This window comes from Arachis hypogaea, chromosome 15 (genome assembly GCF_003086295.3).
Source record: "Arachis hypogaea cultivar Tifrunner chromosome 15, arahy.Tifrunner.gnm2.J5K5, whole genome shotgun sequence".
NCBI lineage: Eukaryota > Viridiplantae > Streptophyta > Magnoliopsida > Fabales > Fabaceae > Arachis > Arachis hypogaea.
Genome location: NC_092050.1, coordinates 5899321 through 5912169, shown reverse-complemented (window position 1 = coordinate 5912169; position 12849 = coordinate 5899321). Strand labels below are relative to the sequence as shown.

General features: G+C 32.8%; 1 protein-coding gene across 9 annotated transcripts; it reads left to right on the top strand.

Annotated features, from left to right (window-relative positions):
• The first annotated feature begins 902 nt into the window (after nucleotides 1-902).
• LOC112748041 (DNA ligase 1-like) lies at nucleotides 903-12025 on the top strand. Of its 9 annotated transcripts, none has more exons than XR_003174976.3 (20): nucleotides 903-1282; nucleotides 1359-1438; nucleotides 1914-5959; nucleotides 6086-6197; nucleotides 6310-6426; nucleotides 6929-7030; nucleotides 7115-7231; nucleotides 7521-7751; nucleotides 7845-7939; nucleotides 8115-8202; nucleotides 8359-8490; nucleotides 9207-9319; nucleotides 9433-9534; nucleotides 9613-9674; nucleotides 9867-9938; nucleotides 10027-10100; nucleotides 10169-10225; nucleotides 10481-10558; nucleotides 11115-11236; nucleotides 11506-12025. XR_003174976.3 is itself a non-coding variant. In XM_072217567.1 (20 exons), exons 3-20 carry the CDS (start codon nucleotides 5475-5477, stop codon nucleotides 11734-11736), a joined length of 2346 nt encoding a protein of 781 aa, XP_072073668.1. In that variant the 5' UTR covers nucleotides 903-1282; nucleotides 1359-1438; nucleotides 1914-5474; the 3' UTR covers nucleotides 11737-12025. The 9 variants fall into 9 exon arrangements, 2 of the variants coding, with proteins under 2 accessions (XP_072073668.1, XP_025652033.1); XR_003174977.3 differs by having other exon boundaries at nucleotides 10159-10225; nucleotides 11159-11236; XR_011872757.1 differs by having other exon boundaries at nucleotides 10159-10225.
• The last annotated feature ends 824 nt before the right edge of the window (nucleotides 12026-12849 follow it).

Here is a 12849-nt window from a genome sequence, read left to right as displayed (position 1 = left end):
TATTGATTAGGTAGAATATTATATTTGAAATTTGAGTACATAAACATTTTTTCTAAAATAAAATAAAATCATTAATTTTATCTACCACAATATCATTTATCTTATATATTAGACTATACCAATGTATAATGGGAATAAAAAAAATTTGGTATCCAATTTTTTTCTTCCTATTTTACCTCTGTTTATTTGTTGGTTAAACAATAAATTTACTATCAACCCACGGCATATTTTAAAACGGAAAAAACTGCTACTACTACATACTCAATTTAAAAACTAACTCCCTTTCAATAAAAAACTGTTCCAACATCAGTCATACTAACCCTCAATTAAATTAAATTACTCTTTTTACTCTTAAAAAATACAAACGAAATTGCTAATAAATAAAAAAATTGACGAAAATGAATATCAATATTTTCACATTCTTCACCATCTTCATACTTTATTGTTTAATTTTATGTTAATTTGATTTCTACTTTTCTGTATTTTTTTTTTGTTCGTTTTTCTCCTTTCTTCAATACCCTCGCTTCCATCATCTTCCATTGCCTTCAGTTGCAAATTGTGGATGATTTTACAGCAGTTATTGCTTTCACGCGTATGACATCCACTTATATTTTTTTGTTCTCTTTAATTTACTTATCTAATCTATATTTTCAGTAATTCCTCTGTCTTTTTAATTTATTCTAAATTTTTTAGTTAATATTCGAAAAACTGGTTCGAACCGGTCGGTCGAACCGGTGGAACCACGAACCGATAGAAAAAACGGTTCGAATAGATGTCAAAATCAGATAATTAAAAAATCGTCATTGACCCGTCGAACTGGCCGGGAATCGGTCGATTGAACCGAACCGTAACCCGGTTTTTTGAATTTTACCAAAACGCCACCGTTTGGGTTGAGGAACCCTACCCAATTACCCAACGTCTCAACCCTAACTCTCCAAAACGGCAAACACGTGCAACACTCCCATCAGGCCATCACCCTTCCTCTCATCATCATTGAGCTCCTCCCTCACTTTCCTCCAGCCACCAGCAAGCCACCGCCGCCGTCGCAGCTTGGAGCTTCGAAGCCACCATCGCAACGTGGTTCCCCTCCATCGTGCAGCCATGCTTGAGCTTCGAAACCACCAATCCACCATAGTTAGCCTCGCCTCGCCTCCTGCCTCTGTCGCGTAGCCATTGTTCTGCCGGCGCCAGCTCTATTCCACCGCGTCAGTCCTTTGGTCGTGCCCTATCCCCGTCTCCCCTTCTTGCTGCTGATCTGCTCTGCTCTAGCATCTAGTTCTAGGTATTAATTTCTTTTTTAAACTATAATTGTTGTTGAGACTTGAATTATGCTCTTATCGCTCGCAACACTTTCAAAGTTACGCTTCACTTAAGAGACACTCTTCAAGCTGCCAAGGATTTCCTTACCTTCGCTGCTGATTGCAGTAAGATTTTCATGGTTAGTTATTCTAATCTCCCCTTTAATTCAATTTATTTTTTTCCCAAATAATCCATCAATTTTCAAAGAGAGGTTTAATCTTTTGCAAGTTTTGAGAGGGACCAAATTATGACTAAGTTCTTCAAAACTGAGGTGGTGTGAAGCTTTGACTATATAAAATAATAATAATTAGTAAAACATTAAAATAAAGGTTCGAGAGCCTTCTGGCTAAAATAATATCATCATATATGGTATAATTGGTATTATATTAATGCACAAAAACGATGAAATTAAAGAGCAGGTTGGTGTATATTTGCATCATAGTGATCTTACTCATTACTCAGCTCAATCAATGCCACTATTTGCTCATGTTGTTTAATTCTATCTATGAATCAAGGTTGAGCTAGTTCTTGCTCAGTTCAGAAGATGTCCATGCTATTGAAGAAGATAAAAAATTATGTTCAAATTGAAAATCTAGTTGTGTATGATACTGTAGGAGGAAAGGGCCATTCTTCAAAATCCAGAAAATAAGTCGCAAATGAAAGGAATCATCAGACGCCTGTTATCTTAATGATTTTCGATGTCCTGTTTCTCTTGAATTAATGAAGAATCCTGTCATTATTTCAACAACACAGGTATGCCTGTATTTTATCTTTTCTGTAGGGATATTTATAGTTTGTATTTGAATGAGATGATGCTATTGGTTTATGTTTTAAGGGGGTTTATTTATTTTTTTTATTCTTTTATTATAAAACGGTTTTTCGGTTGAACTACGATCGAACTGGTTAAACTAATAAACTATCAAATCAGTAGCTAGAACGGTTCGATGATCGGTTCGATTTTCAGAACCTTGCGTTTTTACATATAAAAATAGTATTATATCTCTTTTTTTAATAAATTTAATGTAAAAAGAAACAAATTTTTTTTATCTTATCAGTTCGATGTAGAAAGAAAACGATTTTTTTATTTGATATGTATTTTTATTTTTTGATATATCTTTACCTATTAACGATTGAATGAAAAAAAGTCCTATAAATATTTGGTTAACTTATTTTTTTTTAATTGCTTTGTAATATTTTTTATTTTCTAAAATATTGATTATGTAAAGTATTATATTTGTTATTTGAGTACATAAATATTTACTTTAAAACTAAATTAAATTATTAATTTTGTCTACTATAGTATTATTTGTTTTGAATATTGGCCAATTTATTTGAGTTAGGAGTGTGCATGGGTCGGGTGAAAACCGAGTTTGATGTGATTCAGACCCGATCCGAAATATATACCGGGCATATTCATTAGCTCGAATTCGACCCTAGACCCGATGAAACCTATACACTTTCGGGTCACGATTATATCAGGTGAAAATCGGGCCGTTAATATTACATTACCTTGATACCTTCTTATAAGCTAGCATGTGAAAATATCCAAATTTTCAAGATTCCAACCATTATTTGACATGGTAAAATTCACTTAGAAAAATATAACAAGAACCAACTCTTCTCTAAAATTAAAGCATAACCATAATCAATATTAATATTGTCTAATAACACCAAATATTTAAATCAATACAAATAACAAAATATTATGCATTGATTAGTATAAAATCTTATGCATTTTAAACATAAAACATTAACTTATAGTCTTATAATAACTAATAACACAAAATATTAAGGTTTACAATACTTAAATTCCACATAAGAATAGCCATCATCCATTACTAATACAAAAAATATTAATTGTGTATGATGATCGGGCTACCGGGTTGATTTCGGGTGACCCGAGTAATGGCATGGACCCGACCTGAAATAATGACCGGGTCTATTTTTGAGACCCTTACTCGACCCTAAACCCGGTGAAATCATACCAAATTAGTCTCTAAAGTGTTCGGAGCCGGGCCGGATCTTCCAGTCGGGTCGGGCCATGTACACCCCTAATTTGAGGGGCATATATACAAGACGCAAGAAAGTTGGCTTAAAAACATTAATATGTTAATTTCTTAAACTATCTAAACTATTAATTATGTAGAGTATTGAGTTTGATATTTAATTATATAGAGTACTTGATTTGACATTTATTAATTTTTTAAATTATATTACAAAAAAATTAATTAATTTAATATTATTTGTTTGTCATATAGTTAACATATAAAAGATACAAAAATATCTACATCTACCAATGGTAGAATAAAAAATTCTCATGCATATTTTGTTAATTTCTTTTTTTATTTGTAATCTATTTTATATTAGATGATATTATTTTTTATTGATTTTAGTTCGATATATAACACAATAAATATAGTAATATAAGAACTTTGTTAATTACTTTTTCAAATAATTTGGTGACTTAAGATAAGAAATTTATTAATTGATTTTGTTAATCTCTTTTTTATTTTTAATCTATTTTACATTAAATAATATTATTTTTTATTGATTATTAGATAGACATATATTATTTAAATGTGGTAAGTTAAGAATTGTCTTATACGTTTTTTATTGTTTTAACCTTAATGATTATTTTCTTCTCTTTATTTTTCTATTTACTTTTCTATCTCATGGACCATGTAAGTTTTAATTTATTATTTTTTTATATATATTCTATTTTTTAAACTATTTTATTTTATTAGATTTTCTAATTTATTTTATTATATTTTTTATTTTGAAAATTTTAGAGTCTAAAGATCTCCTGTTTAAACAATTTCAATTATATGATCAAGAAATAATTCAAGAAAATAGGTTTGAATTTTGGTAATTTATTAAATCTGATTATTATATAAGAAGTTAAAAATATTCTAAACTTAAAAAACTTTTTATTAATAAAATTGATTTTGTCTAAAATGGTAGAGAGAGACAGAAAGAGAAAGAGAAAGTTAAAATTTTGTAACTAATTACAAAAATTCACCACCATCAAATAATGTTTCACTATTAATAACTTATTAAGTAAGGATTAATAAGAAGCAAACTAGAATGATAAATCTAAAGATTTTCTGTCTCTCTTTATATAGTGTTTCACTTTAAGTAACTATTTTTTATGGATAGTATTCAAATGACAAACAAAATAATAAAAAAATTCACGTTAGATTATAAAAATTAATCTCATCCTTATAATACTGGCATTATTTCAAAACATGTAAAATAAAATAATACATTTTAATTAATGTGCACAATAAAATAAATGTGAAACTTATATAGTAGCAGTCAAATATAGATAGCAATGGCTGTCTTCTGTCCCAAATTACTATATTAAATTACAACTTACATTTATAATTATTAGTTAAAAAACTTATAATTATGTATTATTTTAGTTGAAAATAATATATTTTGATATTATTTTTTTAGGATTACTTATATCAAATTTTGATAATTGAAAAAAAAAATTAAACGCTCTATGTCTTACTTCTTTTAACAAAACTTCAACCACTCATAAAAGTTAACAGAATAGATGGTTATAAGAAAAAACGAGAAAGGATAATAAGATAATATAATAATGACGATGAGATAATGACAGGTATGTGTATAGAGAATAATAGTAAGAGAAAGAATAGTGTTTGATATAGTAAGGTAATATAATAAAAATATAAATTAATAATTTAAAAAAATAATAAAATTAAAAAAATTTAAAAAGTTAAATATAAAATTAAAAAATATTTTTTACTAGTATAATTAAAATATGTTAGATGTTTAATTCATTAGATATGCAGATAATTATTTTTATCCTTAAATGAATAGTTATTTTTATTAAGGGTGAGTGGCGTGTGGCAAATGATTATTAATGAAAGTGGGGTGGCTGTCACTTGAAAAAGAAGAGAGTATTGGAGTGATGGTTATTTTTTTGAAATAACTAACAGTATTTTTTTTTTTAATTTGAAATTTGAAATTTAAAATTTGATAGGAAATAATTGAATAAGAGTTTTTAAATTTATTATTTCGTGAGTAATTTTTATTTTAATTCATATTGGGTTAAATAAGCAGCGCATTGTACACATTTTACAAATATTTTATTGGCTCTTTAATTTATTATTTAAAAAATATTCTTTTTATTCTTTTTATGCCGCACAATGACCAAACCACCCTCCGCCTTCGACGCTCTCATGTCCGGTGCTCGCGCCGCCGCCGCCGCCGCTGCCAAGAAGAAGAAATCCGAGCAGTCGCAGCAACCAACTGCTTCTTCTTCCAAGAAGCGAAAACCTTCATCCTCCACTCTCCCCACTCCAACCTCCACGCTAAACCCTAATGAAGAACCGGAGAAAGAAGGCCCTCCTCCGACCAAGACTCGCCACGTGTCTTCTTCATCTGCCTTGCAGGAGCTGAAGAAGCGCGTTCCGCAGCTGACGGCGAAGCCTTCGAAATTCGATCCTAGCTCAGTGGCTTGTTGGGAGAAGGGCACGCCTGTGCCGTTCTCGTTACTGGCGTTGGCGCTTGACATGATTTCTCTGGAGCCTGGCAGAATCAAGATGACAGATATTGCGTGCAATTTGATGAAGACTGTGATATACTCTACCCCTGAGGATCTTGTGCCTCTGATTTATCTCTTGGCGAAGAGGTAAGTGTTTTAATTCCAAGAGTGTCATTTTCATTCAAAAGTTGTGAAATTTAACTTTCATTTTAAGATTCTGTATTATTTTAAAGTGCTTTGGATGCAAATTAAGTTAGTTTAAATGCATGGTAGGGTTGCTCCGGCGCATGAAGGGCTGGAATTGGGAATTGGCGAGACTTCCATTATTAAGGCACTTGCTGAGGCAACTGGAAGAACTGAATCCAAAATCAAGAAGCTGTATCAGGTGACTCTTTTGGGTTTTGTAGTCTTTGACTGTCTCTTTCCCAATGGGGATTGTTTGATGAGTTGCCATTTTGCTTTAGGATGAATGTTTTCTTGTTGTTTGTTCTTGGCAGGACGAGGGTGATTTGGGAAAAGTTGCCAAGGAATGCCGTTCATCTCAGTCCATGATGCGGAAGCCTGAGGCTCTGACTATTAGGAAGGTTTTCAACACCTTCCGTCTTATTGCCAAGGTGAAATTTTGTCATATTTGTATGTTGTGCAATTAGCATTGCCAAGGTTTTCAACACCTTCCCTCTTTCTCAAGCTCGTGCTTTGTTATAAGATGTAGGGACATGTTAGTGTTTAGTGTTTTTCTAGAGGTTTAATTTTCTTTCAAACACCTGAGAAACAACAAAAATCCTGATCCGATCCTATTCTTATATTTAAAATATTGGAACTTGACTTATTAGCATCCTTCCGGAATATTGTCCATATCTCAACTCATTTGTTGATACTGAATCATGGTTGGAAGAGGCTTGTTTTCTATCATGACTAATTAAAGATTTTTATGTATTTTGGTCTTTAGGTCAATTCTTCTCTAATTGGTGATTATGTTGGATATTAATAGGCATATTTCGTATCTTGTAAGAGAATGAAAGACAAGGAAGATTTTTTCATTATTATTATTTATTTGGTTGAGAGCTGAATGTTGGTAGGATTCCCTCAATTTGTCCTTACTTCTAATGTATACAGGAATCTGGAAGAGACAGTCAAATGAAGAAAAAGAATCATATAAAGGCACTTCTTGTTGCTGCAACTGACTGCGAACCTAAATATCTTATCCGTTTTCTACAGGTTGAAGCTTTGCTTTATTGAAAAAATACAGAAGGCTTACTTCTCCATATTAAATATTAATCACACTGTGGGTTTGTTTTCTAGGGAAAATTGCGGATTGGTGTGGCTGAGCAAACTCTCTTAGCTGCATTAGGCCAAGCAGCAGTACAGAGTGAAGAACATTCTAAACCACCTGCTGGTATTAAGTCTCCTTTGGAAGAGGTAAGTTAATCTCATTGTGGTTGTTGAGATTTGGGAAATATGATGCAAAGAGTTTGTCTTTTGGTTTGGGTGTTACAAGGTGCAAGGAGTTAATCAGTATACAAAGCTCATTCTTGTGAGGCTGGAGTGCTGACGATGTCTATTGTGGGTTGCATTAGCATTTCAGCACTATATGATGATACAACGTTTTCGTGGTTCTTATGTATTAAGTTATAGGCTCTACCACTCTAGTGAAGCGATTCTTTCTTTATTTCCTTTTTGTTTATTTCTGGTTTCTTTTTTTCATCAGGCTGTAAAAATTGTTAAACAAGTCTATTCTGTTCTACCTGTCTACGACGAAATAGTATCTGCACTTCTTACACATGGTGTATGGAAACTTCCATCAACATGTAATTTTACTCCTGGTATTCCAGTTGGACCTATGCTGTCAAAACCGAGGAAGGGTATCTCTGATATTCTAAATTCATTGCAAGATGTGCAGTTTACTTGTGAATACAAGTATGATGGAGAGCGTGCCCAGGTGACAATTTCATGTTCAAATTTTCTGTTGGAAATATACTGCACAGTAGTATCTATTTATATATGTGCAATAACATTAACTTTATTGAGACAGGTACATTACATGGAAAATGGTTCAGTTGAGATTTATAGTAGAAATGCTGAGCGGAATACTGGGAAGTTTCCTGATGTTGTTGCTGCAATTTCAAGGTGAAGAAAACTGAGTTGGAAATATTATAATTGAGGACTAGTAACATTTTTTTGGGTCATCATTAATACTTCTATTATCAACATTCTTTGTTATGATTACATTGAAATCATTGCACCAACTGCTTCTAAAATTTCTTCAACTTAATTGATTTTGATATTTGCCATCAATGAGCAGGTTAAAGAAATCAACTGTATCATCATTTGTTCTTGATTGTGAAATTGTTGGATATAATCGTGAGAAACAGACCATCCGTCCTTTCCAGGTACACTTCATGCTGGTTCTTTTCTGTGTGGGTAATACATTCTTTTGTGCTAATAATCGCCTCTATGCTGTCTTACCTGTCTAGATGATGCAATTACTTTTATTTTATGTAAGTAGTTGAGATTGGACTTATGTTTATGACCTAATATCTTGACAGGATCTTACTACTCGGCCTCGTAAAAATGTATCTGTGGATAATATAAAGGTTGATGTCTGCATATTTGCTTTTGATATACTGTATCTTAATGGCCGAGTACTTCTTCAGGATAACCTGAAAATCCGTAGAGAGGTACAACTTTTATCTCTGCTCTGCCGATGGTTTCATTTTATTGTCTCCTTTATCTTGTAAATATATTATTATAAGGTTAGCTGAAGGTCAAACCCTAAGATGTTATTCTGGTGTTTAAGACAAAACTTTAAGGCATCAATAAGTAGTACATTCACTGTAAAGTCTAGGTTGAGTTAGTGTCTTGTCTTGGCACACCTTTACATGGATATAACTAAATATACTATGCAGTTCTTGTGTTAGGCTAATGCATTGCTAAGAGGTTGTAACTTAGTGATAAGGATTTGGTTCCACAAGTACTGTCAGTTGTCAAACTGAGGTCTATAAATATATTCTCATGGGGATGGATGGCTTTGAGCCAGAATATTGTGCAGGCGATGCAGAGGTGTGTTGGATTGAAATTAAATGTAGTACTTCGGCAGGTGTACTTTAGTTGAAAGATTTGGCATTGACCAATACCAATAGCTTATGCCCTTTTAGTAAATACTCACACAATGAAGTGGAATCCAATTCGAACTAAAGAGTTTGGCAAGACTTTTTGCTTTCTGGGGAGGTCAAGTGGATCACTTTTCTATGCTGTTTCTTAAAAGTTCCAAAGTTGTGAATCTCATGTAGATGCTGTGAACTTTTATGCCTCACTTTTAATAGGCTTCTTGAGTTCTTGTATAAACAAGAAGTAAAGAACAATATGTTGACAAGTGCTTGTTTTCTCATTGCAGCATCTTTATGCCTCTTTTGAAGAAGAAACTGGAGTTTTTCAGTATGCAACGGCAATAACATCAAATGACACTGAGGAAATTCAGAAATTTCTCGACAAAGCTGTTGGATCAAGGTCTCCTATTGATTCTATTTAATTTTAATTGTTTAGAAATTTCATCACTTCTATTTTTCCATAACCCAATTTTATGTTTAATTTTGTCATTTGGCTTGTCCCTTGAATTGCAGCTGTGAGGGATTAATCATTAAAACTTTAAATGAAGATTCTACATATGAACCTTCCAATCGGTCAAACAATTGGCTAAAACTGAAGAAAGATTATCTGGATAAGTAAGGGTGTAATATTTAACTTCTTAAGTCTCTTAAATTTTACTGGATTTCTGTTTATTCATTCTCTCTAATGTGCAGCATAGGGGACTCGATGGATTTGGTACCTATAGCTGCATTCCACGGACGTGGGAAACGTACAGGTGATCATAAAGTATACTCTTCATGATATGCTGATGCCTGTATTGTATGTTACTTTTATTATTAATTGCAGAACAGCTACCTCCAATGTTGTCTTGTCAATATCATGTATGCCATAGGAATTTTCTACATAATGCTATATTGCAGACTGAGCTCAAAGTGGTTTGAAATGAAAGCTGAATGATGTCTTGTAGGAGTCTATGGTGCTTTTCTTCTTGCTTGCTATGACTACAATAACGAAGAATTTCAAAGTATTTGTAAGATTGGTGAGTGATCGGATGTTGTTAAGTCACTGTTGAGTTCCTTTGTTTCTTAAAATTAATTGTCTTATATTTTGAAATTTTTACTGAGTAGGAACAGGATTTACTGAAGAAGTGCTCGAAGAGCGTTCTAAAAGTCTTGGTTCTCAAGTGATTCCTGGGCCAAAGGTACCTCCATTTCTTGTTCCTCTTTGAACCTGGTTTGAATCCTGCCTAATATTACTAGTGATTTTCAGCGATACTATCGATATGGAGATAAAATGAAGCCTGATGTCTGGTTTGAAGCTAGCGAGGTAAGAGTGTTGTATGCCCTTGGTAATTTTGTTCTTGTTCTCTAGTTCTGTCAATGAGTTGTCGTTTGCCATTATTGGAATACTGCACACTTCTTTCTATTGCTTACATGGAAGATATGAGGTCATTTTCTATTACTGTACTATATGCCATTGATAAGTAGCACTTAAACTATATTTCCTTAAGTATAGTGTTATATCGCAATTTAACTTGTAGGGAATACTTCTGATCATGTATTATCTTATTTATTTATTCAGGTATGGGAGGTGAAAGCTGCAGATTTGACCATCAGCCCAGTTCACCGAGCTGCAGTGGGCATAGTAGATTCAGATAAGGTACTAGAAAGTAGAAACAATTAATTGATTATAAAAACATTACAATTTTTGGTTTCTCGTTTTGGTTATTCATGTTAGGGTAAAATACTGTTTTAGTCTCTAACATTTGGGTTAAATCTTAATTTTGTATCTTCGAAATGTCTGAGTTTTTCCGAAACGTCTTATTTCGTTCTATTTTTGTCTATAGTCAAAATTAAAACTTCTTCCGAAAATATCCTTTTCCCTCTATTATTATCTTTTTTTTTTCCTTATTCTTCTATCATTTTTACTACCAAATCACTACAACCTCTGCTACAGCCACCAACCACAATTACAATTGTTGGTCACTGCCTAGAAGATGATAATGATGGAGGAAAAGGGACATTTTTTAAAGAAAAAATTTTAGTTTTAACCAGAAGACTTAAAATATGACAAGGACGTTTGTGAAAAAAAATTGACATTTCAATGTTAGAAACAAAATTAGAACTTAACTCAAACGTCGGAGACTAAAACAGAATTTTGTCCTTTATTTTTATTACTATTTTTAGTACTTGCTGCATTTAACTTTCATCGACAGGCTTTAATGGTGTATCTCTGTATTTCCCCCCTCCTCCCCTAAAGGGCATATCTCTTAGATTCCCACGGCTAGTTCGAGTTCGACCTGACAAAACACCCGAGCAGGCCTCATCATCTGAGCAGGTAAAGTATAATCTTCACAAGTTCTTACATAAACTTGTAGCATCCAAGTTGGGTGCATTAGGTCAATTGACAAAATTAATCAATTAGATAACTACTGCGGTTAATTAGTTTCATAATCTGTTGCTCTGTTGGGAAGAATGCTTTGTGATGAGCTTGTTTAGTCAACTTAAGACTTATGTGTGCAAGGTTTTGAGCATTTCTCATGTTATAATAATAGTAACAAATGGAAACATTTGATTCTTTTGACATGCTTTAATCCCTTTTTACAGGTTGCTGAGATGTATAATGTTCAAAAAGCCACTCAAACTAAAGAAAAAGAAACAACCAAACAGGATGGTAGTGAGTCACCAAAAAAACAGATTTGCAGCGAAGACGAAGATGAAGACGAAGACGAAGTCGCAGATGAAGATGTAGATGTAGATGTAATGCATATGAAGATGAAGATAAGTGAGCTGCTGTCATACACTATTGTACCAATAGAATCTCAGCATTTTTGCTGATCATCCAATGTTAGTCTAATGTGCAGAGGAAAATTCTTTACATATAAGCATATGTAGAGATCATAGTTGCTTATTTTTCATAAATTGAAAATTTAGCTTGCAATGTGGAATTGGCATTTGCGTCAAATTACATTGTTATTTGGATAATCTTGGGAAGTTTTCCTTCCTTGTTCATGTAGCGGCTAGTGTTAACTTGTATAGAAATTTTGTTTCCCCTTTGACAAGTTAAGGCTGCTTAGCAATTTGCACATGCTCTTGGCATCTTCAATTTTTGGAGCTAATTCTGTCACATGCATGTCTTGTTATCTTTTGTTTTTGAACAGTACAATGTACTTGCATTCTTTCTAACTCTTCTAGGTGTGTATTAGATATCTATGTACCCTTGCTACGTTTGGTTAGTGTATACCAAGAGACAAAGACGTTGAAACATAAATTTAGAAGACACACAAAATACATATGTACATATCTTATGTTTGGCAAAGTAAATACACAAGACACATAAAACACTAAAAAGTCCATGATACCCCTATCATTTACCTTCACCACCATCATCTAACTTTTTCATCTATCACCATCTATTTTTCTCCTCTATCACCATTCATAATAAAAAATAAATAATTTAAATAATAGAAAATTTCAATAATTTCAACAACAAATTCAATTAATAACATTAAAAACTCTATTTAATAATCAATTCAACAACTCTTATGTTAAAAAAAAAAGAAAAAATTGAGACAAGAAAGATAGACGACAATGGCGATCTCGAAGAGAAAAAGGGAGATGCGACAATGGCGAACTCGAAGACAGAGAAAGGGAGAGAAGGACTCGAAGAGGGAGAGGAAGAAAGACAGATCTGGAGGCAACAACGACAGAGGGCCACGACAACAGTGATGAAATAGCCATGGAACAAAGAAAAAGAGAAAGAGAAAAGAGTGGAGAAAGAGAGGCGGCAGTTGTTTAGTGGCAGAAAAAGAGAAAAAGAAGTGACATATAGTGGTGGTTTTGGGTGGGAGGGAGGAAAGGAAAAGAAGATCTGATGAGGTGGTTTAGAAAGAGAGGCGGCGGTTGTTTAGTGGCAGAAAGGGAGAAAAAGAAGTGACATATAGTGATGGT